This window comes from Leopardus geoffroyi, chromosome B3 (assembly GCF_018350155.1).
Source record: "Leopardus geoffroyi isolate Oge1 chromosome B3, O.geoffroyi_Oge1_pat1.0, whole genome shotgun sequence".
In the NCBI taxonomy this organism is placed as follows: Eukaryota; Metazoa; Chordata; class Mammalia; order Carnivora; family Felidae; genus Leopardus; species Leopardus geoffroyi.
In genome coordinates this window covers 10,264,738-10,291,654 of record NC_059337.1, presented here as the reverse complement: position 1 = coordinate 10,291,654, position 26,917 = coordinate 10,264,738, and the positions used below count along the sequence as shown (strand labels likewise).

Here is a 26,917-nt window from a genome sequence, read left to right as displayed (position 1 = left end):
TAAAACAGAATTATGAAAATAATATAAAACAGAGCAGAAAACAGTAAAAAAAAGAGAATAGAGAAAACAGCTAACGATATGATAGAAAAAGTGGAACCATATGCTATCTATAAGGAACCTACTTAACTCTAAAAACATAATAAAAGAAAAAAATGGAAACAGTAAATACCAATCAGAAGAATCCTGGAGATTCAGATAATATCAGATAAAGTAAACTTAGAGCAAGGAATATTATCGGGGAATAAGGGGTATATTACATAATGATAAAGGCATCAATTCACCAATAAGACAAAACCAATACAAATGTGTATGCACCTCACAACAGAACTTTAAGAAAAGAAAGCCCTATGGCATACAGATTGCGTTATCTGGCCAAAACATAAATATATATAAATTATATTTTGACACTTCTAAATACACTTCTAAATAATTTTGAGATGAAGAGTAAATATTACGGGAAAATATAAAATAGATATAAGAAGTTGATGCTGCTGAAGCAAAATTGGAGTGAAATATTCCTAATTAAATTCATTCACTTTTTAAAAAATATCAAGAAATATGAAAAAGAAACTAAGACATAAAGAAAGGAATATGAGAAAAAATATTATTATTTAAATATAAAATATGCAAAACTCCAGTAAGACTGATTGTAAAAAAAGACTAAAAGCGCAAATGGGCAGTATTAGTAGTTAAAAGGAAGAATTTATTGTTACAAATCTAATAAAAACGTATATATCATAAGACAATGTTGTGAAGAACTTTGTGACAATATAATTAAAGCTTAAAAGAAATAACTTTCCAAAAGAAAAATGAGCTATCTGAATATATTAATGCCATTTAAAAATGAATTGTTAATCAAAATCTGTTACCTCAATTAATGGCAAGCTGATATGGTTAGAGAGGCTATCTTTACCAAACCCTCAAGGAATCGACTACCACTACCTTACGCAATTTGTTTTAGAAGAAAAAGGTGTGTGTGTTTGGGGGGGGGGGGTGGTGGTGGTAATAAACTTGATACCAAAGGCAAATGGAAAAGTATAAGGAAAATATATACTATCTTATGAACAGGTTTAAAAATCCTAAATAGTACTTTAGCAAATCAAATTTGTCTATTGCCATGAAACAAATTAACAATGAATTAGTAATACACATCCCAGGAATCAAGTATGGTTGAAAACCAGAAAAACTATTATTTTAACGTATCATATGAGTAGGTCCAAGGAGAAAACCTTATAATTATCATAGTAGATGCAGAAAAACATTTGACAGACTCAATATACTTTTTTGACAAAAAAGAAGCTTGGCATAATCAAAACAGCAGAGATTTTTCTTAACTTTCTAAAGACCAAGATTCAAAACATACAGCAGATATCATATTTAAGGATGAGATACCAAAAGCACCCACTGATGTCAAGATACCCATTAGTCCTGCTCCTATCCATCACTGAGCACAACACAACGAAAAGAGAACATAATTATAGGGAGAAGAAAGGAAGAGATAAAATTATCATTAATTTTTGTCAATGTGTTTGCCACATACAAGAACCAAGCAAATCTACCAAGAAGTTATCAAAATGAATAGAGTTGTGTCAATGTGTTAGATCAAAAAAAAAAAAAAATCATGTATAAAGGAAAAAGGTGAAGAAGGGGCAAGAGAAGGAGGAGAGAAGAGGGAGGAGGAGGAGAAAAAGAGAGGGTAAAGGTCCCACTCACAATAGCAGCAGGAACAATAAAGCATCAGTAATAAGCCTCACAAAATACATACAAGATTTTTTGTAATGTTTATTTATTTTTGAGAGAGAGAGAGAGAGAGAGAGCAGGAGGAGCACAGAGAAAGGGAGACAGAGGATGCAAAGCAGGCTCTGCACTGACAGCAGAGAGCTCGATGCGGACTCGAACTCACAAACCACGAGATCATGACCTGAGCTGAAGTCAGCACTTAACCAACTGAGCCACCCACATGCCCCGTGAGATCTTTATAGAGAATATTTTAAACCAATATTGAAGGGCATAAAACAATGACTAAGTAAACAGAAATGCAGTATTCAATGATTGGAAGATTCTACTTTGTAAAGATGTCCCCCGATGAATCTAGACCTTCTATGTCACTCCAATCAAAATCCCAACCAGCTGTTGTTAATGGAATTTTAGAACTTGATCCTAAAACTCATCTGGAACAGCACAGGGGCAAAATCAGCCAATAAAAATGTTAAGAACGAGGTGGAAGAACCTGGAAACACAACAAAACAATGAAGTTCCAGCAATAACGTCAGCATGGTAAAGGAAGAGATAAATTAGAACCATGGACCCAAACGGAAAGCTGAGAAATACAGTCACACATATACGGAAAAGTCACTTAAGACAAAAGTGTTACTACATAGCAATAGGTGAGAGATGGGCAATTTCATAAATGTAGAAACAACTGGTTATTCCTATGGGAGAAAAATCAAATAATTTCTCTGATAGATGGAGACCACCTCCAGGCAAATTAAGGGCTGGAGTGTGAAAAGAAGCTTTCAAACTTAGAGAAACAAACAGAAAATGACTTTAGGACTTCCAACAGGAAGTATTTCTTAAATTAGAGCCAAAAGGCACAAATCTTAAAGGTAAGTGGCAAACCTGGTGTTAGAATACAAAATCTCTGCCCAAGAAAGGACTGCTTATGCAAAAGTTAAAAAGCAAATCGCAAAATGTCACAGCCAAGAGGAACCCAAGGAGGCATGACTGACCACTAACTGTAATGTAGTGTCCTGGATGGATCCTGGAGCAGACAGAGAACAGTGGGTAAAAGGAAATCCAAGGAAAGCATGGACTTTACTGATAACATACTGATATTGGTTTATTAATCGTAACCCGTGTGCCATGGTAATACAAGATATTATAACAGAACAAACAAGGGGGTGGGTATATGGAAACTCTGCACTATCTTTGCAACTTTTCTGTGAAACTAAAACTGTTCGATAATAAATAAAATAGACTTATTTTTTTAAAAACACAGAAAAATTTCAAACATATAGTTGACAATTGGTTTTTACAAATAAATGTAAAGAACTCATGAGCTGTAGACTGAGTGTGTGGGTCCCCCCAAAATCCATATGTTGAAACCTAATCCTCAATGTGATGGTATTAAGAGTAGGGCCTCTGGGAGGAATTAGGTCATGGAGTCATGAAGGGGATTAGTGCCTTTGTAAAAGGGGCCCCAGGAAGCTCCCTCCTGCGTTTCTCCTTGTGAGCACACAGCAAGCAGACAGCCACCTAGGAACCAGGAAGAGGACCCTCAGCAGACACAGAATCCGCCTGTGCCGTCACCTTGAACTTCCAGCCTCCAGAACTGGAAGAAATAAATTTCTGTCGTTTATAAGCCACCCAGTCTGTGGTATTTTGCTATGGCAGCTTGAAGGGACTCAGATATCATGCAAATTAATATGAAAATGATTATCCAATGAATGAAATAAACGGAGCCCATGAACAGGTGCAGAAGAAGAAACCTGAAGAGCCAAGAAATACAGGAAAAGATACTCAAACTCATCAGGACTAGAAAATGCCAATTAAATGACAGAGAGAGACCACATCACCCTCCTCAATCCCACAAACCGAGAGTGAGCCCAGTTGTAGTGAAACAGGTGCACTCATCCTGCTCAGTGGGAAGTGTACTTGGTACAAGCCTCGTGGAGACTGGTGTGGCACTGAGGCTGAAGGTGTTCACATCCTTCCATCCAGCGATTCCACCTCTAGGTATGTAAGCTAGAAACGTCTTCCACAAGAACACATATAGTCAAAAACTGCGAATGATTTCAATGTCCATCAAAAGGAGAAGAGACAAAGGGGTGCCTGGGTGGCTCAGTCAGTTGAGTGTCTGACTCTTGATTTTGGCTCAGGTCCTGATCCCAGGGTCGTAGGATTGAGCCCTGTGTCCATGCTGCCTGTGGAACCTGCTTAAGATTCTCTCTCTCCGTCTGCCCCTCCCCTGCTCACATGTGCACATGTGTGAGTGCTCTTTCTCAAAAGAAAGCAAATAAATAAGCAAATAAATAAAACACAACTACATTATGGAATGCTCACATAATGGGATTTAAATTAATGAAACTGAATTATGTACCTATATTAACCAATTCAAAGAATCTTCAAAACCCTAATTTATACAAAAAAACAAGTTGTGAAATTTATAGTATAATTACACATTTACATTTATAACATAGTATGATATTTATCTAAACTTTAAACCACACAAAAGAATACTGTACAATGTTTGTAGATATATAAACACATGGGAAAAATATAAAAACACTCATGAATATAAAACACCAAATTTATTAACAATGGTGATCGTGGGGCACCTGGGTGGCTTAGTCAGTTGAGCATCCAACTTCAGGTCAGGTCATGATCTCGCAGTTCGTGGGTTTAAGCCTTTCATTGGGCTCTGTGCTGACAGCTCAGAGCCTGGAGCCTGCTTTGGATTCTGTGTCTCCCTCTCTCCCTGCCCCTCCCCTGCTTGCGCTCTCTCTCTCTAGAAATAAATAAACATTTAAAAAATTTTTTTAAAAAGCAATGGTGATCATCATGCTTTGGGAGAGGGAAGGATCGCACCAAGTGACACAGAGTGAGTAATATTTAATCTATTTTAAAATCTGGAGTAAATATAGCCTAGTTTATGATTTTATAATGTTAGGTGCTCTGAATAGGGTTGTTGGCATTATTCTCCATTCTCCACATATTTGATGTATTTCACAATGGAATTAAAAAGAAAGGAGACAGAACAATTGTTATTTGCAAATGATGAGATCATATAACAATAGCAAAGGGAAACTGTTAGGACTAATAAAAGAGCTTAGTTAGATACCAGATAAACACCCCAAAATCAATAGGATCTCTATTTATTTGCAATAACCTGTGTAAATGTTTGATGGGGAGAAAGCAAACCCATTTTCAGAAGCCAATTAAGTTATAAAATATCCTGGAAGGGTCTCCACAAAGAACTAGGCAGGGCCTACATTAAATTACAAAATTTTACTGAGCAATTTTATCAACTCTGAACCATGATGTATGTTTTATATCTCAACATTACGGTGCTCAGATATGGAATTGGAGGCTTCCACAGGTCAGAGAGGGTTTGGCTAGTCTCTGATGCGTATAGACTTGGAACCTAGTCCCTTAAGCTACTTCCTCAGACCCAGAAGCCAGAAGGTGCATTTACACATTTCCCAGCCTTTGGAGGTTCACGGACCTTCACTGCCCTGAAACAGACCCCTGCAGCTGAAGAAATTTCTTATGCATGCCTCACTACAAGGAGCTTTGAACAGTGTGGGTTACACCTCAGTGTGATGCATGAAACCAACCTTCTCTTTTCTGCTACACTAGCTGCCTCATTTCAGAGATCAACCCCCTGACCTTCCATTAGAATTCATTAGATGGTATCTCGTTGTGGCTTTGATTTGTATTTCTCTGATGATGAGTGATGTTGAGCATCTTTTCATGTGTCTGTTAGCCATCTGGATGGCTTCTTTGGAAAAATGTCTGTTCGTGTCTTCCACCCATTTCTTCACTGGATTATTTGCTTTTTGGGTGTTGGGTCTGATAGCTTTTCTCCTATTTTTTCCCCTGGCTGATTGTCTTGTATAATCTCCTTCCCCGGTCCTAACCCTCCCAGAAAGGAGACCCGCCAAGCAGAAATTCCTTCCCAAGTGGAAAGGGTAAGTTAATTAATTAATTACTTTACACATGCTCTGGGGCAAAACGCTATCCTCCTTTTAGTCAACAGTACGAGAAGCCTGGCCTGACATTTTGGCTCAGGGTTTAGAATACAAACTTTTTCTCTTGCCTTTCTTGCACTTTCCAAAAACTCATGAGTTCTACAACAAAAGCGGTGTGAGAACTCAGAGCCCCCTGATCCCATTAGATGCACCAGGAGGCTGCAGATGGTGCTTGGGGGACCGGCCAAAACTGATCTGTGTATATGTTGGTTTCTTCTTGGTGCCAAAGATGGTCTTTCAGGAGGATGAAGTTCAGGTGTCAAGAGGTTCTCTTTTATTGACAAAGCCTGTGGGTTTCCCCCATGTGTGGCAGTCAATAAGGTGAATAATTTCTATCTAAATTTTAAATTAGCAAAATGTGGATAAAATCAGCAAAGTGCGGATTGGAGGAGTGTCCCACCCAAGCTAAAGAGCAGCAGTTAACTCTTGGAAGAGGCTTGGGGTTTTCAAAGATGAGGGGTCTTCTACCGTACGACCGGCAGGTGGCAGCAAAATCCAAGAAAAGAAACCAGGTTCCTTCATTTCTTAGATCAGTTTCAACGTTCCTAATCTTCCAAGTTAAAAAACCCCCTTTATATTCAAACAATTTGCTGGGAGTAAAAAATATGGGCTTCACGTGATAGCGGGATACTTTTAGGATCCACTGGTTAAAAAACATATAAATGTCAAGTTAAAATGAACTCACCGCTACTTTTGAAGGAATTTATATTTTACTAATTACACAAAAATAGCCACGTGCTCTTGAAATGTAGAAATACGGCAGCATATCTGTGCATGTGGAATGTTTACATCCATTCTCAGACAATGCTTGGCATGCCTATGCATTCTCAGACCCTTGGCAATAACTGTATGGTCCCCTAGGGTCCTGAGTCCATTGGAGATCACTGCTTTCATGAACCCTGGCTTCCTCCTCACTCCCACCCGGAAGCTTGACACAAGTTTCCAGAGGCTGAGAAAGTTTAAAAGAACTGAGTGGATCAGAAGTTCCCATTTTCTATGTACCTAAGTCTAAGAACTCTCAAACCAGCCTGTTGCAAACCATGAGACTTCTGGCATTGCAATGAACTTTTCAATGCAGGAGACACCATGTGACACAGGGCCTCTGTGGGAATGGAGAGTTTCCCAGTGAGACATTATCTGGAGTTAACCAAGGGTCTGGGATCGGAGTCCGACTGTTCTATTTACGTTGGATGCGTGATTTGGGCAAGCCAGTCAGCCTCTCTGAGTTTCTGTACCTCCAAGCATATTCCTTGCCTCCTGAAGGGTTCCATCATTTTTGTGAGGATTAAATGTTAATAGTCTAGGGGTACCTGGGTGGCTCAGTCGGTTAAGTGTCTGACTTGGGCTCAGGTCATGATCTCGCGGTCCATGGGTTCGAGTCCTGCATCAGGCTCTGTGCTGACAGCTTAGAGCCTGGAGCCTGCTTGGGATTCTGTGTGTCTCCCTCTCTCTCTGCCCTCCCCCGCTCATGCTCTGTCTCTCTCTCTCTCTCTCTCTCTCTCTCTCTCTCTCTCTCAAAAATAAACATTAAAAAATAATAATAAATAAACTATTAAATGCAATAGTCTATATAAAGCGCTTAAGGCAGCTGCCAGCATATAGAAATGCTTCATAATGTCAGCGGTCATGGTTATGCTTATAAGCCTCATTAGCCATGTCATACTATGGTTACTACTACTAATATCACAATAGAATATCAATGAACATTGGAAACTTCATAAATGAGGTCTTTTTTACTGACTCGGTCTGTGCAGGGAATGGTGTCACATCATGGGTGACATCTGGCCATCTGTAATGTCCCTTAGTTTCCAACACTTACAAAGAGTTCTTATAAAGCGAGGGCAACATTTCTTCCTTGGCAACGTCAGCACAGAGTCGCCTGACTTAACAGCAAAGAGCCCTGAGAGTGAGAAATCCCGGGGTAACTGCCGTCTATCCCCACTAGCTGCCATCGCTGGAGTGACCACTCTCAGCAGATTTCAGTGACTGAAGTGTCTGCACAGAGGCCGTGTGCACGCGTGGGCAGTAAGTGTGTAGATGTTTGTGACTGGACTTCTGCATTTAAACAAACATCATCTATGGGGCGCCTGGGTGGCCGTCAGGTTGAACAACCACCTCCTGATTTGGGCTCGGGTCACGATCCCAAGGTCATGAGATCAAGCCCCGTGGCGGGCTCTGAGCAGAGCATGGAGCCCGTTTGAGCTTTTCTTTTTTTTTTACGGTTTTTTTTTCTTTTTTAAGTTTATTTATTTTGAGAGAGACAGAGACAGAGTGGGGGACGGACAGAGAGAAAGGCAGAGAGAGAACCCCAAGCAGGCTCCGCACTGCAGCACAGAGCCAGACGTGGGGCTCGAACTCACAAAACTGTGAGATTATGACCTGAGCTGAAACCAAGAGTCGGACACCTAACCGACAGCCACCCAGGCGCACCAAGATTTTCTCTCTCTCTACCCCTCCCCTCTCTCTCCTTCTCTCTTTCTCGAAAAAAAAAAAAAATCTAATAATTTTTTTTTTTAACACATCATCTGAAAGTCTGAATTCCTTGTCCACTCATGCTTGGTCCTAACCTTCTTCCCCAAAGGTCTCATATTTGTAGAAATAATATTCCCCTTTTCATCTGACACTCTCTGTCTCATCCTAAAGAGCAGCGAATGTTTGCTAAGGGGCAGCCTATCAGAGCAATCCAGTCTAGCCTGCAGCAGACATCCTCCTATCCTCCCTGGACTGCACCCAGACACAGGCTCCTCTCCCACTGTGGCTGAATGACGGCCAGGGCCACTTCTCTCAGATGCTTAGCTGGGCACAGCGACCGTGGGACCGCATGCACCGCAGGGCGGAATTCTTGGTGTCAAACCTTGTACAGAGGTGGTAAATATGGAGCAGTTTACATCACTGACACTGAACTACCTGGGTATTTCTGGTGCCGCCATGCAGCCTGGCTTGATGAGCCTGCAAAGTGCAATTCAGGAAGGGAAACAGGAGTAAACGTTCAGCTGAGTAAATCATGTGGTCTGGGGTCAGCTTTAATGTACTGTCCTGACCCATCTGGGGGCCTGCAGAGACCGGCCTCAAAGAGGCATTCTTAAAGCCCAGTGCGGGGGACGGTCCGTGTCACTGGTCCCAGGAATGGGAAGAGAAGTAAAAGGGATTGATGAGACAGCCCCACAAAGATGTGGATTCTTGCAAGACAGCACTGCTTTTGCCCCTCTTTATGGCAGTGAGCCATGCAGACCCACCCTCAGAGTCAATATTAGATGAAAGAATCATATAAGATAGCATCATATCAGCGTCTGGAGTCGCTTCTAGAAAACTTCCAAACTCAAAGAAAAACCTCAAAAACCAGACATTGGTTTGGCATAGGGATCTCAACCCTCTGGGCGGGCCCTGTCTCTAGGCAGGCATGGGTAAGAGGCCACAGCCCTGTGGGCATCTCCATTAAAGGTGTGAGGTCTCAGGAAAAGTGGTCTGATTGCCTCTCCTCAGTCAAACATCCCCATCCTTGGATGAATCAGCCTCTAGCCAGGAGATTAGGGATGACTGGAGGCCAGCACCACACAGAGCCCCAGGGTGCCTCATTATATCTCTGGCAACAGAGTAAAGCCATGGTACCACAATAGCCTCGGAGCTCATCCTCCTGCCATATTGAATTCTCTTTCCAATGGCCCCCCTGCCAAGAACAGTCCCCGCAGACTATCACCTTGATCCAGGGAGAGTCCGTGGTCTCTCACTTACTTGTCGTTCACAAGTTTCCCGCGTCGGTGAATCTGATTCTCCATCGTGAAGTTGATGGTGGCATCGTATACGTGCTCACCGACAAACACCTTCATTTTGGACTTGTATTCTACGTCTTGAAAATACCGAATCATGTCAGGGAACCAAACCGTCAGTCCATAGTAGCTGTAATAGAGAAGACAGCACATTCGAGCAGCAACATGCTTTGTGCTTTCATGATCAGAGTCCACATTCCTAGGCTGGGGTAAATCAAGCTCATTTTAAATGTATGAATATGGTTCATGATTAGAAACTCCAGTATTATCACTCATCACACGAACAGATCTAAGGAAAAAATCATAACCATCTCCATAGATGCTGAAAAGCCATGAGACTTTTTAAAAAATGTCATTCCTGATTTAAAGAAACACCAATAGATTGGGAACCGGCGGGCACTTCCTTAACACATAAGAAGATACACATCTCAGTTCAAAAAGGAAATGGTAAAGGCACTCTCACTAACATCAGAAACAAGACCAGGACACCTATTATCCCCACCACTGTTTAACACCACATCTTAGGTCTTGGCCAACTCAGTTAGGCAGGAGCAAAAACAGGAATCTAAAATTGTGAAGCAAGAGGTAAGACTATCTCCATTTACTGGGATGACAAATGTATCGAATATACTGTTGAGTGCGAAAAGCAGATGTGGAACGTGTGTTCCTTTAAATAAGGAAATGAAGAAGAAATAACAATGAGAAACTATGGCTATACCTCTCTGTTGTTTCAACATTTGAAATGCATTGCCTATTCAACAAAATTAAATCAGATGTAAGTAAATATAAATAAGACCTATTTTAGAACTATCAGAGAATTGAATCCTTGTGTTTACTATCTTTAGCTTCTGAAATGTTTCCTTCTCATTTAGACAGAGGAAGTGGGGGGGAATAGGGTCTGGTTTCCTTTCTAGCTTTACCTATTCGGGTCTCCATGAATAGGTATGGAGAGAAAGTAGGTCTTGCCATGTTCCTCCATGAGTCAAAGAGCTAACAGACCCCCTTTAATTTCCTTTGGGTACAAGTGACGGTGAACAAAGCAATTTCACAAATGGAAGTTTAAACTCTCATTGAAAGTTTCTCGCTGATAACAGCAATTTATTGAGCACTTATTAAGTGCCAGAAACTACTGCAAGCACTTTCTACCTACAGTAAATAGCCTCACAATGCGGTAAATGGCTGAAGTGGCATAAAGAGGGTCATTATATTTGGAGGGGCATGAAATGACAGGGATGAGAACCTACCAGTTAAGAGAGGAGCCAGCTAATCACCAATCCTGTTACATTCGATTTTCCTTATTGGGGGGGACATTATTGCAACGTTTCACTGTTTTATCTATTTAAAATCACAGTGCAACTGATGGCCGCCTACTCAGACCTTGTTCCCTGCTTACTCCTCAAGAACAGAAGCTAGATTTTGTTTCAGCAGCAATGGTATCTTTAGCTCAGAGGCCAATCCTGACTAGTCTGAAATCCCTGGTAAATCACATCCCCTTTGCCAGTGATTAGTTAGGCGGTAGGTGTGTGACACATCTAGCTAATAAAGCAGAGAGAAAGGCTGCTGGGGAGGGGGGTGTGCTACTGAGAAAGCATTCCTTGCTGTTAAAAAGAGAAGCTCGGGGGGCGCGTGGGTGGCTCAGTCGGTTAAGCGTCCGACTTCAGCTCAGGTCATGGTCTCACGGTTCGTGAGTTCGAGCCCCACGTTGGGCTGCCAGCTCAGAGCCTGGAGCCCGCTTCAGATTCTGTGTCTCTTTCTCTCTCTGCCCCTCCCCTGCTCACACTCTGTCTCTCTCTCTCTCTCTCTCTCAAAAATAAACAAACACTTAAAAAAATTGAAAAGGAGGAGCTCAGAGAGAGGCAGCCTCTTCCTCCTTGGAACATTTTCCCATTGGTGTTTTTGTTTGTTTGTTTTGTTTTGTTTTAATTTTTTTAATGTTTATTTATTTTTGAGACAGAGAGATACAAAGCATGAGCAGGGGAGGGGTAGAGAGAATGGGAGACACAGAATCCAGAGCCAACTCCAGGCTGAGCAGTCAGCACAGAGCCCAACGCAGGGCTCGGACTCACAAACCCCGAGGTCACAACCCGAGCCGAAGTTGGACGCTTAACCGACTGAGCCACCCAGGCACCCCACCCCCATTGTTGATGGGATGCCAAGAAGAGGTCAGGCATCTGGCCATCACCAGGAGAACTATAGCCTGAGGCTGAAATGCCACCTAGAGCCTGCCTCTCTATGGAATTCTTGTTACAAAGGAGAAGACATGCCCTTGTTGTAGAAGCTACTAGAATGGGTTGCCTGTTACTTGCAGCCAAAAGCATCCAGACTCTATGTGTTAGAACTAATTGTAATCTTCGGTTTATAGATGAGGCACTTGCACAGGGAAATTAAGGAGGTTAAGACAGAATTTACCTTAAAGCCATGGTGAACCAGACCACGGCCAGAATCAGTGTGTTCATCCTGTAGGGTCCCATCACGCAGTACATAGCATTATCCCAGACCTGTAACCCACACAGACAAAAGTTATTAAAGCAAGGGACTTGTGACCTGGAAGATCTCATTTCTAAGATGTTCTGATAAATTCGCAAGGAACCCACGAGAGAATGGGGAACCACAGTCTCCTGGAGGCAGCAACGCTGTTCAAATAACAAAGAAAGCCTCTTCTCTTCTCACTGCCTGGCCTCAGCCTCCAACATAACAGTCCTAGAGCATCTTCCCTGGGAACATGACAATATTCCACACATGTCATCAAAAGCACACTGAGCTGGGATTCTGAGACACTGAATAACCTTGAGTAGTGAGTTCTGCTCCCTGCCTGTGGGAATGGGTGATATTCCCAACATTTAACAGCCATTCAAAACGAAGGTCATAGGCTGCCTCAGTGCTCGACAGCGACTTGACTGGAGAAGTCACTTCTCCAGAGAAATGGCCTTGCTCTACAGAGACTTTCTCAGAAATCTCCAACACACTTCAAGGAATCTTCTACTTCATACACTCCTTTCTTCCTCTGAATTATGTAAAAAGAAGATGCTAGAGAGAAGGATGTTTACTAAGAGTAGACGTTGCATCTGCGTTCAAAATCTCTTCTTTGGGGAGGAAGAGCGAAGAAAAGCACTAAGGTTTAGAGAGTTTGTGGTTCAAGTCACCCAGGGAATGAGAAGCTGGCATGAGCTACGTCCCAAACATGCCCGTCCAAGGTACTTCCTCCCATCACACTGCCTTGGGTTGATGGGGGCATTCAGGGTCTTTATCCTTCATCCGCCGAAGTTATAGCTTGCCTACTCCCTCTCATCTCCTGCATGTTCCCAGGCATACCTGCTTGAAAGTGGTCTTGAACCTGACCAGCCAGCGCTGGTACCAAGTTCCTGTTGAACTTTGGATCTCAATGAATTCATCCATTTGCTTGGGAGTTTTGATGTGGGACACCTGCAAAACAAAGACGATGGAGGCAATCTTAACCCCACTTTGTGTCACACTTTTCAATGTTTCATTTAGTGTAACTGACTTTATGTAAGTTACCAAGGGCTACGGGAGCCTTTGATGACCCTCTAGTTCAGTGATCTTAACCAAAGATGGACATGGCCTCTCTTAGGGCTCTTTCCCTGACAGGTACGTCCTACCGCAGACAAGATGAACCCATCTTTTCATTAGATCATGCTTTTGGGAAATTTATATTCGTCAGACATACTACACTGAATTCCCATCTGTATCTGATTTGCCTACACTAGAGTTGACTCCACCTTGAAATCCACAAATCAATCCTTAATAGGTATTAACTATTAACATCACAGAAGTCTAGGACCCATGTAAGCAATGGTGTGTGTGTGTTGGGGAAGGTGTTGCTACTTAAGATATTTGTTTAATGTTTATTTATTTATTTTGAGACCGAGAGAGAGAGAGGAGAGGCAGAGACAGAGAGAGAATCCTAGGCACTGTTAGTGCAGAGCCTAATACAGGGCTCAATCTCACGAACTGTGAGATCATGATCTGAGCCAAAATAAACAGTCAGATGCTTGGGGTACCGGGGTGGCCCAGGTCACAATCTCATGGTTTTGAGTTTCAGCCCCACATCAGGCTCTCTGCTGTCAGCACAGAGCCCCCTTCAGATCCTCTCTTCCCCCCGCTCTCTGCCCCTTCCCTACTCATGTGCTTTCTCTCTCAAAAATAAACAATTTTTTTAATAAATAAAAAAATTTTTTAATTAAAAAAAAAAAGAGTCAGAGGCTTAACTGGTTGAGCCATGCAGATGCCCCACTACTGAAGATATTTTTTAAAACACAGCAGAATGGAAGAAATCATGTCCTCCTTGCTGTCTCTGGTTTTCCTGGTAGAAACCAAATAAATGCGGAGTAGGGATAAGGTTATATATCTCAGCGCTCCCCCTCAAGCACCCTGTAAAGTGTTGACTTGTCCAATGTCACCAGGTAGCCCCTGTGAGCAATCCTGACTCACCAACACAGTGTCTGTCTAGTTAACCCATGTTTAAAGCAACCACTGAATTCTACAACCAACCATCATGTCGGGGAGATTCCCAACCACACAAACTCTTTTTAGCCAAGGTTCATGCTTGCAGACAATTCAGGGGGAAAACAGAAGAACATTCAAAAAAAAAAAAAAAATTCAGAGTTTCCATCACCCCCTCCAACGAACTTTTGCCTAGGGATAAAGGTTTTAGTCACAAGAGTGTCTCCATCGCTTTCTTCAGCCATCTGAGAGCGTGAGGACACGTGAGGAGACAGGGCTGGAAGTCCACAGGGAAAAATCAGACCCTGGATATGGACAATGGACTCATTAACTCTGAGCACTAGGTCGAGGACAGCACAGCTATGCTTTTCTAAACCCTAAAAGTAGTAATTCTTAAACTTGGGGGAGGGCCGGGCACCTCTTTGAGAATCTGGTAAAAGCATCTTCCTGAAATTGGAGCGACATGAGCACACTGAGAGCCTCCTGGGTGTGTCCAACCATCCACAGGTGCGCGTCCATTGCAAATCTCTCTGCCTGGGGACACAGGAGGGTGAACACACAGGTCCTGCAACAGAACTCTCGGCTGGAGCTGGGCTTCATGTTATCAGACACCTGCAGGGAAACCATGAGCCCTTGCTGCAGCCAAAAGAGGTCAGAGCGGAAGGCTGACACCAAAATCAGGAAGCAATCAAAAATCAGACTCCAAAGCATTAAGATGGACACTCAAATGCAATCTTCTCCCTTCGTTGCTCCCAGGGGAAAAAATAACACCCTATTCCCTAGGGATTTAGGGATTGAGTGTATTAACAACTTCAAGCAAAATTACTCTAATTTACAATTAACTAGGATACTTGTCTTTGATTGGGTCTAAATCAGGACATGGCCTGTGTTCACCCCAGCCGTGCAGAACATTTCACTGGGGACACCTGCCAGGGGGCAGTTCCAAAACTTGGGAGGCAGTCAGTAAATGGGGTGGTTGAAATCTAGGGCTTTGTAGGGAAGCAAAAAGTTCTCCTCACCCCTCTTAGCATCCCAGGCTGGGTGTGAAAATTAAACTGACAAAGATAATTTAACAGGAGAAAAACCTACACATTCGACTGGATTTTAATATGTACAGGGAGCCTTCCAAAGAGAACGAAGAAGTGAGCAGAGCAGAAAGCTTTTATTCCTTTCAGATCAGGAACCAAGGAATTTGTAAAGAATTGACAAGACAAAGGGCTTTGGGCTAAGAGTAGTAAATGGTGGTGGGGCGCCTGGGTGGCTCAGTCGGTTAAGCGTCCGACTTCGGCTCAGGTCATGATCTCGTGGTCCGTGAGTTCAAGCCCCACGTCACGCTCTGTGCTGACTGCTCAGAGCTTGGAGCCTGTTTCAGATTCTGTGTCTCCCTCTTTCTCTGACCTCCCCCGTTCATGCTCTGTCTCTGTCTCAAAAAAAAAAAAAAAAAAAAAAAAAAAGAGTAGTAAATGGTGAAGAAGTAACTGGGACCAAAGTGTTGATTTACAAACAAATGTTTGTTTACACAGCCTTCTCGTGATCCCTCCCCCCCATCTCTGGTGATAAGAATGTCTTCTTCCCTCCTGGTACAGGGACAGTAACTTCACACAGCAGATTAACGACCTGTTCCAGGGAAGAAGGGTGAGTGGGGAGAGGTCAGAGTGACCTTCCTGCCTCTGCCATTTTCCCAAACTCCTTCAGTTTAAGACACTCAATATGCCAAGGTGCCATGTTTTAGGGTAGTGTGTCCTGAGTCCCGGCAGCTCAAAGGCGAAAGTGAGGACCTGGCATCTGTCGCTCTCCTGCTCATGCCTTCGTTAGCTGCGGGGAGCACTTGGGACCAAAGCAGTTAACCCCATCCGGCTGGAGTTCACTCCCCACTGCCACTGCTCTCTGACCTGTGAGCACTTTCTGGTTGTTCTTTCTTTTCTTTCCCCCTGGCCCATCCACTCACTCACTTCTACATAATTAAGAGGATTACAAAGTCAGCAGGGAATGCTGAGGCCACAACCTTTTTAATTCTCTCTCCTGTTAGAAGAAAACTACTAAAAGCAGGGGTGATGCCTAAGGACTCGTGGACCAGCATGTGGGCTGGAGTAACAAAATGCCCACGGGTCACAGTACCCACCTCCCCACTCAGGGATCCCCGCCTGAACTCTTCCTCGAGATACACGTCCATCCCCAAGGTGAGGGGCTCTAGGGCGCGAGGGAAAGGCTGAGTTTTTGCCTTTGGAAACCAGAGGCTTCCGGTTTATTGATTTCCAGGCTGAGACCTCCTTCCTCAAAATTAGGCTGCTTAAGGTTGAACACATTAAGAGAGAATGTGGGATTGCTTCCCTAAAAACCACTCCTGGTCTGGCAAGCCCACACGGTTGATTTAGAAGTGGTCCTTCCAGAAGCAGCAGTCAGGGAAGCCACCGTGTGTCAGATGGGCCACCTGGGTGAGACGGAGGCCAGGAGGAGTTTACAGCTACTGGGAAAGGCAGGGACAGGTGCACAAACGAGGCAGAGAGCAATCATCCAGCAAGACACCTCTCAGGAGGGTTCTTGGTTTGCCTGGAGTAAATACACCAACAGACTGCTTGAGGGCTCAGGGAATGACAGAGACCAGTGACCTGTGGCGCATGAGCCAGAGGGAGGGCAGGGGAAAGAGAGAGAAGGCTAAAAGGCAGGAGGAAAAGTGGGGGAAAGGGAAGGAGGCTGTGTGCTCTGTGAGGAAGTTCCTCAAATTGTCAGGAAGGTTATTAAACTCGCAAATGCCTGGTACAAATGACGTGTGTGTGTCTGTCTGTGTGTGCATGTGTCTTTGTGTCTGTGTGTGTGTTTGTATACATGTGTCTGTGTGTCTTAATATGTGTGTATCTATACGTGTATGTCTTTGTGTCTGTCTCTAAGGAATAAGCAGGAGTTTGGAGAACAGTCTGTGGAATGGGTGGGGATGGGTGGGGGCAGGACGGAGCCAAGCACGCCCAGTGGGCAGGGAGCCCCACTAACATCTGGTGTCCACACCTGCAGGATTACAACCCATCGCAGACAGCGGTAGGGGTGGGGGTCCTGGGAGAACCATGTACGCCCTTAACATCTTTCATTTGGAGTGTTTCTGTTAGTCAGTCGTGCTTCTTAATAAATGTGTGTCATAAAAGCACTGGTCTCATATTTTAGGTATTTTTAGGGGCATTGGAATCGACAGAAACAGGCCATTGAACAGCAGCCATTTATTGCTTGGTTTAGTTTATGAAAAATAACAGGTCATAACATTTTTGAATAATAAGTAACACTTATGTAGCCCCTACTCCAAGGCAGATACTGGCTTAGGTCATTTATTCAATCCTTACCATAACCATATTTACAGATATTATTATCGGGTTTTTTTCCCAAGAAGGAAACTGAGGCAGAGAGAGTGCCTTGCCTAAGCCCACACAGCTAGAAAGTATCAAAACTGGGATTTGGACCCAGACTGTCTTGCTCTGGGTTGTGGATTCTTAGCCACCACATGGTCCTGCCTGAGACTTGGGGCTTGTAAGCAACAGTTAACAAGGACAAGTGTTCTGTCCAGAATCGACGGCAGAGGCCAAAGAAGCGAAAGCAGGGAATCGGAGCTGGAGGCGCTTCCCCCGGGAAGGGCTTCCTTGTGGAAATGGATTTGAAGTCAGCCTGAAAGGAAGTTATGCAAACAGGTGCTCAGAGACCCTCAGCGAGCCATTCCTCCCTCAGGGCCACAGACCTTGGCCAGGGGAGCATAGACCGTGGTAACTAACACGACATCTTCGTCGTGGAAACTGACGCTCACGAGTTCTTCACTTATTAAACCAGCAAGAAACAAAATTCAGCCTAAGAGAAACGGCTCTCCTGTTGCTTGCAACACTTATATTGGCACAATCCGACTGAAATGTAATTTGGCAAGATAACTCAAGAGCTATAAAAATCCTAGTGCTTTTTGAGCCAGTCATTTTATTTCTAGGAGTCTAGTTGGAAAACCAACCCCAGAACTGGAAGGGGAAGCAACCACCTGGGTGAGAAGGTTCACTGCAACAATGTTAACAGGAACAAAGTAACAAAACAGGGTAAATAAATTTCTAGTATTCCTGGACATGTCCAGAGAAACTGTGTTAATGTTCCCAACATTAATGCTTATTAAAAGGATAATTCTATGGGGTGCCTGGGTGGCTCAGTAGGTTAAGCATCTGACTTCAGCTCAGGTCATGATCTCGTGGTTCGTGGGTTCGAGCCGCACGTTGAACTTTGTGCTGACAGCTCAGAGCCTGGAGTCTGCTTTGGATCTGTGTCTCCCTCTCTCTCTGCCCCTCCCCTGCTCATGCTCGGTCTCTCTCTCTCTCTCTCTCTCTCTCAAAAATAAACATGTTTTAAAAAGGATAATTCTGAGACAACAGACAGAATGCTTATGAGTACTCTTAAAAATATGTCGATGTAAATATATGTACATATGCTTATCCCCATAGAAGGTCAGGGGTTTTATTGTATACTTCCTTTGTCCAATTAATATAATAATAGAATAAAATTAATTTTTAGCAAGACAAAATAGTGAAAAAGGACAGTCCCCCCCTTTGTTGGCATAGATGCCACACACTCACCGTGAACACCTTCTCGGGGGCCCCCTTTGCCCTCATGTTGGTGTCATGCACTTGCTTGAGGATCATCCAGGCTTCGTCGTGTTTGCCCATCTGGTTAAAGCAAGCATAGAGGAATAAGAAATCTGTGGCTGAGTAGGGGTGGAAACCCTATGCATCTGAGTGTGTGGTGATTAGACAGGGACTCGCTGCCATCCAGGGCTCGTGAAGGACTAGGACTAATGTCCGCCCCCAGCCCATCTTCGAAGGATAACAAGGTAGCGCCTTCCAGGTGCAAATGGGAGGCACTACTCGGGGCGCCTGGGTGGCTCAGTTGGTTAAGTGTCCAAGTTCGGCTCAGGTCATGATCTCACAGTAGTTCGTGGGTTCGAACCCCGCGTCGGGCTCTGTGCTGACAGCTCAAGCCTGGAGCCTGCTTCATATTCTGTGTCCCCCCCTCTCTCTCTCTCTGCCCCTCCCTCGCTCATGCTCTGTCTCTCTCAAAAATAAATAAACACTTTTTTAAAATTGTAAAAAATGTGAGATATTACTCCATTATACACTATTCCCATCACACAGTACAACACTCCTAGTTGTAAAGTTGAATGGACTGCTGGGGTGTCTGGGTGGCTCAGTCAGTTGTGTGTCCGAATTCAGTTTAGGTAATGAGCTCACGGTTTCTGAGTTTGAGCCCCGAGTTGGGGTTGCTGCTGACAGTGTGGAGCCCGCTTCAAATCCTCTGTCTCTCTCTCTCTCTACTCCTCCCCCTCTGGTGCTGTTGATCTCAAAAATAAACAAACATTTTTTTTTAATTTTTTTTTTAACGTTTATTTATTTTTGAGACAGAGACAGAGCATGAACAGGGGAGGGGCAGAGAGAGAGGGAGACACAGAATCTGAAACAGGCTCCAGGCTCTGAGCTGTCAGCACAGAGCCCAACACGGGGCTCGAACTCACGGACCGTGAGATCATGACCTGAACTGAAGTCGGACGCTTAACCGACTGCGCCACCCAGGCGCCCCAACAAACATTTTTTAAAAATTGCACGGACCACTAAGTGGGAGCCACGTTCCTCTCTGACTAGGGAGAGCAAAGCGGCAATATGTTACGATTGAATTGTGTTCCTCCCACCCCAGGACCTTGGAACATGACTCTATTTGGAAAGAGGTTGCTGTCAATGTAATTAAGACGAGGCCCTACTGGAGCAGCGTGGGCCCCTAATCTGGTTCGACTGGAGTCTTTATAAAAAGCCAGCCATAGGAATATAGACACACACCAGGAGACGACCTGGGATGACTCGGGCAGGAAGTGGACACACACCAGGAGACCACCTGGGATGAGTCGGGCAGGAAGTGGAGTGAGGCAGCCGTGAGCCAAGCGACTGCCGGCAAAGCACTGGAAGCTGGAAGACACAAGGAAGGACTGCCCTACAGACTTCAGAGGGAACGTGGCCCAGCTGACACCTTGATGCTGGACTTCCAGCCTCCAGAACTGTGAGACAATTTCTGTTACTTTAAGCCACTCAGTTTGTAACAAAGTCCTTTGAAACTAATACACAACAAAGGGAGTATTTTGAGATATCCCTAGTTAAAACAAAATGAAAACAAACAAACAAACAACAACAACAAAAAAACCCTTGCTGTGTCTGCCCCTGATCAATGGGACAAAAGGGAATTTGACAAGGTGATCACTCTGTAGAAAGATCTAGAAGGAGACACATAAGTGGACTCAGAATTGGGGGTGGAAGAGATTTCTCCTCTGCCAGCCCCACCCTGTCTGACCACCACAAGCCCAAGTGCCCCGCCCCACCCCGAGCTGGAAGGATTCTTCTTTCAAGACACCAGCAGAAACTCTCAGATGGTCCGGATGGTCAAGAGTCCTCATGGACTTGGGAACCACACAAGTATTGCCACAGATCTCGCTGCAGCAGCTTGAAAAAACACCCCACCGCTTTCAAGAGCCTCTGGAGAGAGTGGGGGCTGGAGGCAGCATCGGGAAGCCCCCTCCACCGCCACCCAGCCTGGGGGAGCCCTGTCCCACTCTGCACTCGGGAAGCCCCTGCACCCCTCCGCCCTGACAGTCTGCGATCCAGGGTGCGCGGCCACCGCGGATGGCAGTGAAGCCAGATATAATGATGGGCCAGGTCGGCCAACAGAGGGGGTGGTTTGCAACCTGCAGGCAGGAGGGGACGCGGGGCTAAAGGGCTCTCACATGCGGTGAGGGGGGTGGGGGTGCTGACTCACCTCCAGCAGGAACCGTGGGCTCTCTGGCATGAACCTCAGGGCCACCATGGACACGGTGCAGGGCAGAGCGCAGATGATGACAAACACCCGCCAGCTGTGGAAGTGGTAATTGGTGCCCATGCTGAAGCCCCAGCCTGCGAAGAAGCAGCCAGAGCACTTCGGACATGATCTCAGAGTCACCTTCCAGCCCTGGCTCTCAGCTTAGGGCACGAGAGCATCGCCTGGGGAGCAGGTTAAAGTGCAGGCCCCCGCCTGTCCCCCCAGTTTCTGACGCAGAAGTCTGGAATGGGCTCTGGGAATGTGCATCCCAACAGCCCCCCAGGGTGGGCCAGGCCCGTTCTCTCAGCCAAGAGTACAAAGGAAGGCAGCTTCCCATATTTCGATATATTCATTAAAATTTAACGCCACTGACAGCGCGGACCCTGCTGGGGATCCTCTCTTTCCACCCCGCCTCTCTCCCTGCCCCTCCCCCGCTCATTTTTTCTCTCTCTCTTTCTCAAAATAAATAAATGAACTTCTAAAAAACTTAAGTTAAACAAACTGTTAAATAACAGATGTTCTATTCCCTGGCCTTGACAAATAAGGTGCCCTGACCTACCCTTGCAGGATTCCTTTCCTTTCCTTCTCCTAGCCCCTCCCACAGAGTGAGGGGCCTTGCGTTGACCCATGTGAACAAATCTCGCTCCGCCACAATGAGAATGAGTGCCCTTGTCATGATTCCTTGCGTTTAGTGGGAATTCCTGGGTTCTGAGCACCAGAGCATGATGTGGTAGGAGGGTGATCACTCTTCAGGGACCCCTTGCCTTATAGGAAGGGGTATGGCTGAAGGAGAGCCAGATCAGGGCCTTACATGACCCTGGGGATCCCTCTTACCCAGGTCAAAGGGCAATACCAGCTCCGGGTGATTCTAATGGAAGGGGTTTCAGGACCCACACTTTGAAAAACACCGTCAGTCATAATACGGGCACACCCCGTTGTATCGTGCTCCACAGATACTGCGGTTTTTGCAATTTGCAGGTTTGTGGCAACCCCGTGTTGAGCAAATCTACTGACACCATTTTCCCATCAGCATCCACTCACTTTGTGTGTCTGTGTCAGGCCTTGGTAATTCTAGAAATATTTCAAACGTTCCATTATTACCATATTTGTAACGGGGATCTGTGATCTGTGATGATTTGCCATAAGCTCAGGAGATGGTGAGCATGTTTTCAGCAGTAAAGTATTTTTTTAATTAGGATGTGTACATTTTTTAGACATAATGCTACTGTACCCTTAATAGAGTATAATTTGGTATAAACATAACTGCTGTATGCACTGGAAGCCAAATAATTCACTTGACTCACTTTACTGTGATATTTGCTTTATTGCAGCAGTCTGAAACTGAACTCCTAATATCTCCAAGGTATGCCTATATTACATTTTTTTTTTAATTTTAAAGAGATGGGGCTTCTAAATTCAAATGAATTCTATCATCACTGAAATGGAGAGACTAGCTCCTACTCAACATTGGTTATTGAAAGCACTCTAAAATTCATTTTTAAAAATTGCTTCGGGATCTACAAAACATTATTTCAAATATGTCCATGGGTCACAAAAGTCCCTCTTTTGAGGAATGGTAGCACAGAGGAAAGAGCCTAGACATTTGTAGTCACATAGATCAGAGTATAAATCCTGGCTTTCTCACATCATTACTGTGTTGGTGGGTTTTCATAGCTGCAGAATGCAGGTAACACTATCACCACAGATTTGCTGGGTACAAAAGCTTCTGGCAACCAATAATCATTCATCTGCTTTGAGGGTAGATTTGATTTGTTTGGAAACAGCTACATGATACTTAGTGCCGAAGTTGTTGACTGAAATAGATGAATATCAGCAAAGATCAGCAAAAGAATTGCTTAAAAAAAAAAAAATCCAAGGTTGGGGCACCTGGATGGCTCATTCAGTTAGGCATCCGACTTTGTCTCAGGTCATGATCTTGCTGCCTGTGGGTCTGAGCCCCGTGTCGGGCTCTGTACTGACAGCTTGGAGCCTGGAGCCTGCTTTGGATTCAGTTTCTCTCCCCGCACTCCCTCCCCCCCCCCCCGACCTCATGCTCTGTCTCTCTGTCAAAAATAAACATTAAAAAAAATTTTTTTTAAAAATCCAACGTTATAAAATAGATTGGTTTTCTCATGCCACTCAGAGCAGCTTTGAAGACACTCCAACAGCATATTTTTAAGACAGAACTGTATAAATGAATATATTGATTTCTCAAGTTCGGAGGGTAATCATTACTGGGACACAAAGTATCTACTCCATTTACTATCTGTGAAGCACAATAAAATGCAGTGCAATAAAATGAGGTATGTTTATACTTCAAAATACACCATATGGCCAACTCCGTGGTGGGCAGTGAATGTCTTCAATGCTCTATTACTCTCATTGTGCTTCAACTCGGTCTACTTGCACTGCTGTTTCTGCTGATTCTTCCTACTTGGAGCAATTAAAGGACGAGCCAGAGGGAATCCCAGGTTGAGGGGGAAAGAGGGACTGAAACCACCATGACACATTTGGTCACACAATACACACTTCATCCAACTTTCTCAACGGGAACCAAATCTCTGTTTTGCACAGCATGCTGTCCCTGGGGTTTGTTTGCTTTAATTTTAATTAAAAAGCCTTTCCTTCCTCCTGAGAGCAACACTAGAAAGGGGAAGATAAAACCACAGTCATATTTACACATTTGCAGCTCATGTCCAAAAGCTACTCTGGAGTAATTAGAAGTCAAGTTGATCAAAACTACACAGCAGTGAAACTCAGGTGGACAATGAGAGAAGGAGAGCAGAAGCAGGTGTGTTTCTAAAGCATTCTGCCCAAGACAAACTTTTTTCTTTATGATAATATGTGTAAATTATCTAAAATCCATTATTCCCTTGTGCCTCTATGGTTTTTATGGCGGCTTTACTAATCTGCATTTATCACGTTCATTAGGCAGATCTTTGGGACCTTAAATTAAATAAAATTAAACAGTGAACTGCTTCCAAATATATGTAGCAACTATTAATTTGGAGACAGGGATTGTTCTGGTTACTGATCTTTTAGCTTGCCCTCCGTCATGATTTCACAAACAGCTGGTGGTGCTGACTACAATGGGAATTCATCTTCCATAATATATTCATATTTTTTTTTTTCTGGGCTGTGCCCATGAATTCCCAGGAAAACATTCTGAGTTTTGTAATTTTCTTTCTCAATGACTCAGTCGCCCGAATTCCTGGTGCCAAGACCTCCCATCACTTCATTCCTGCAAAAGCAATTAAGTGGGTTGCACAAGCCGAGCACAAACATGAGTCTCCTTTCTTTAGTTCCCCTGGCGTGTGTCCCTGCTCAGGGGAGGGGTGTGAGAGGATTAATGTCTTAGGCACATTGAGAAATATCATCAAATGTCTGGTTCACTGTGGACAGGACATCTGGTCCCGGTAAAATGAGGCTTAAGGTAAATAATCACTCCTGTGATAAGGTCATTCTAGTCTCCCATGTTCCTAGGGTGGGCTCCCCGCCCCAGCTAATGCTTGTTTCAATGAAGCATAATCATCCCAGAGACTTGTATGTTAAAAAGGGACTATAAAAGTCACAGATTTCATACAAGCCTGCAAACAGGAAACACATCCTGTCCGTTTGGGGTAAAATATCTCACCAGGAGCCCTGATGTCAGCCAGCAGCGGCCAGCCAGCAGCTATGTGGCCCCTCCGCCATGGGCATCCCATTCAGACTTGGTCAACACGCTCCCAACTCGAATCCTAGTACTGCTTCCTTAGCAACCAAACCCCCAGACATCAGTGTGTGCTTGTACGCCTAAAGCAAAGTGAAAAAGCGATGCACGGTGCAGGGACCATTGTGGGTAGCCCCTCTCACAACACCCCACAAGCTGTGGGCTCCGTCATAATAATGCAGACACGTGGTCTGGGGGGCACTGACTCCGCCCCCCCTGCCGGAAAGGAGGGAAAAGTATCCGGAAACCAATCAGGACCCAGCATCTCTGGGGTGTCCTGATTTGGCTGAGGTGGGCTCATGACCTAAGCTGAACCAATCAGAAGCTCCCTGGTCAGGTGTGCGGGGGGGAACTTCCTTGGTGGAACAAGCAGTGTGCAAATGGGAGGGTGACCTTGTTGGTGCTGCTGGGATGGAAGCTAGCTCGAGGACGAGAAGCATTTTAAACATATTCTCAGCACTGCCCTTTGCATCCTAGTTATTACTGAATGAGAGGCACGGATCTCTATGGCTGTTACTTCCTTCCCTCTCCGCCTTCTAGGTGAAGGAACCACGGCTGGACGAGATGAAGTGACTTGGCTGCAACCACACAGCATCACTACTTTGGCTCAGCTTTTATGCAGGTTTTATTTGTCCCTACATGCCTCCCCTCCATTAAAAAAAAAAAAAAAAAAAAAGGGGCGCCTGGGTGGCGCAGTCGGTTAAGCGTCCGACTTCAGCCAGGTCACGATCTCGCGGTCCGTGAGTTCGAGCCCCGCGTCGGGCTCTGGGGCTGATGGCTCAGAGCCTGGAGCCTGTTTCCGATTCTGTGTCTCCCTCTCTCTCTGCCCCTCCCCCGTTCATGCTCTGTCTCTCTCTCTGTCCCAAAAATAAATAAACGTTGAAAAAAAAAAAAAAAATTTAAAAAAAAAAAAAAAATTGTTTACTTAATTTAAATGTGGAAATAGTTTCTTAGAGCTCACACATGGGGATGAGTTAACAGTGTTAATGATACTATAGCAAGAATTGGTGGGGAGGGGAAGCAATTCCTCTGACCCATGTAACCAACACTATAGTATATGGGTCATTAAAGTATGTGTTTGCGTGAAAGGCAGAGTGCAGAAATGATATTAGGAGTAATATGATTTTGTATCTAAAATGATGGAGAACTGCTTCTGGTGACAGAATTCTCTGGAAAACCCTTCATCCCTTGATTTCATTATTCCTGTTTCTATTTCTTTTCTGTTTCTTATACGAAAATCCAGTGGGTTCTCAAAGACGAGATATGGCAAAGATTCCACGTTCACAAACCCGTTTCTTCTACTTGCTGGGCACACGGCAAGATTGCATCGCCAAGTGTCCTTTGCAGTATTGGTGATCACGTTTTGGGGCCAATGGGATGGAAGCAGAGAGGGCTGTTGGCCCTTCAAAACCACGCGCATACAATTGCCCATACTCTTTCCCCAAGCAGACTTTAAGCCACGTGTTACAGATGGTGCAATCACACGCTGGAAAGAGTCTGAGCCCCAATATTGCTGATGGAACAGAGCCACCTGCACATCAGGAATATCAGCCCTATTTTACAAGAGGGAGAAACTTCTGTTATGTTAAAACAATGAGATTTTAGGATTTATCAGATTACCAGGGTAATGAATCCAGCATCATCCAGGGTAGGCAGTGTCTGTACCAGAACTTCTTAAAAAGATATACAAGAGCTTCCATCACCTCAGAACACACAAAGAGGATGAGATTTCAAGGAGGTGAATGGCTAGGGAAGTGTTGGTTAGCTTCGGGCAGTTCTCTGCTACCCCTATAGTTCTGCAGGATTCTAAATGATGGCACAGCCTCACCCATCATCAGGGGTTTACCAAAAACAATTTTAAGGACGCTGATGGTATTTATTGCCCAGGATGCTTAAAAGACATAATCGAAATCAAAACTGCTGTGTTCTTCCTACTTTACTCTTAACAAAACCAATTGTGAAAGTAAACACTGCCAGGTCTCTGTCCAGAGAATCTGGTTTTTGCAATTACCCAGGATAATAAAATTGTCCCAGCTGAATCGAAGACCTTGTCTGTAAGGGCTGCCCCACTTCTGCAGCCAAACAAGAGTGACAGCAGGCACTAGAATGGAGAGTATACAAGAGTACCGCATGGGAGCAGGGGGCAGGCAGAGCACCAGGATTCAAGGTCATGCCAGGACGTGACCTTGGCTAAGTCACCAACTTCTCTTGCTTTTGTTATGGAATCTATAAAATGGGGTTATCAAAGCCTAACTTGCTAGGGGGAGGAGGGCTGGGGAGATAAAGGTTGAAATTCTTTCAAATAGAACAAAGAAAAGAAGGAAGGAGAGAGGGAGGGAGGCAGGAAGGACAGATTGTATTCTATCCAGAAAGCTGTGTGTACTGAA

General features: G+C 44.4%; 1 protein-coding gene and 1 long non-coding RNA gene across 5 annotated transcripts in view; one reads left to right on the top strand and one right to left on the bottom strand.

Annotated features, from left to right (window-relative positions):
• SV2B (synaptic vesicle glycoprotein 2B) overlaps positions 1–26,917 on the bottom strand; it is a 211,549-nt gene that overhangs the window by 22,029 nt on the left and 162,603 nt on the right. For all 4 annotated transcript variants that reach the window (XM_045448723.1, XM_045448721.1, XM_045448724.1 and 1 more), the window contains 5 exons: positions 20,783–20,916; positions 18,565–18,654; positions 12,830–12,940; positions 11,927–12,015; positions 9,483–9,647 (listed from right to left, as the gene is read on the bottom strand). In XM_045448723.1, the coding sequence (XP_045304679.1) occupies positions 9,483–9,647; positions 11,927–12,015; positions 12,830–12,940; positions 18,565–18,654; positions 20,783–20,916 (589 nt within the window). The remainder of the gene's footprint in view (positions 1–9,482; positions 9,648–11,926; positions 12,016–12,829; positions 12,941–18,564; positions 18,655–20,782; positions 20,917–26,917) is intronic.
• LOC123582507 lies at positions 1,948–25,176 on the top strand. The gene is made up of 3 exons (XR_006704410.1): positions 1,948–2,387; positions 22,153–22,184; positions 25,071–25,176. It is a non-coding gene; the product is annotated as an uncharacterized LOC123582507 (long non-coding RNA).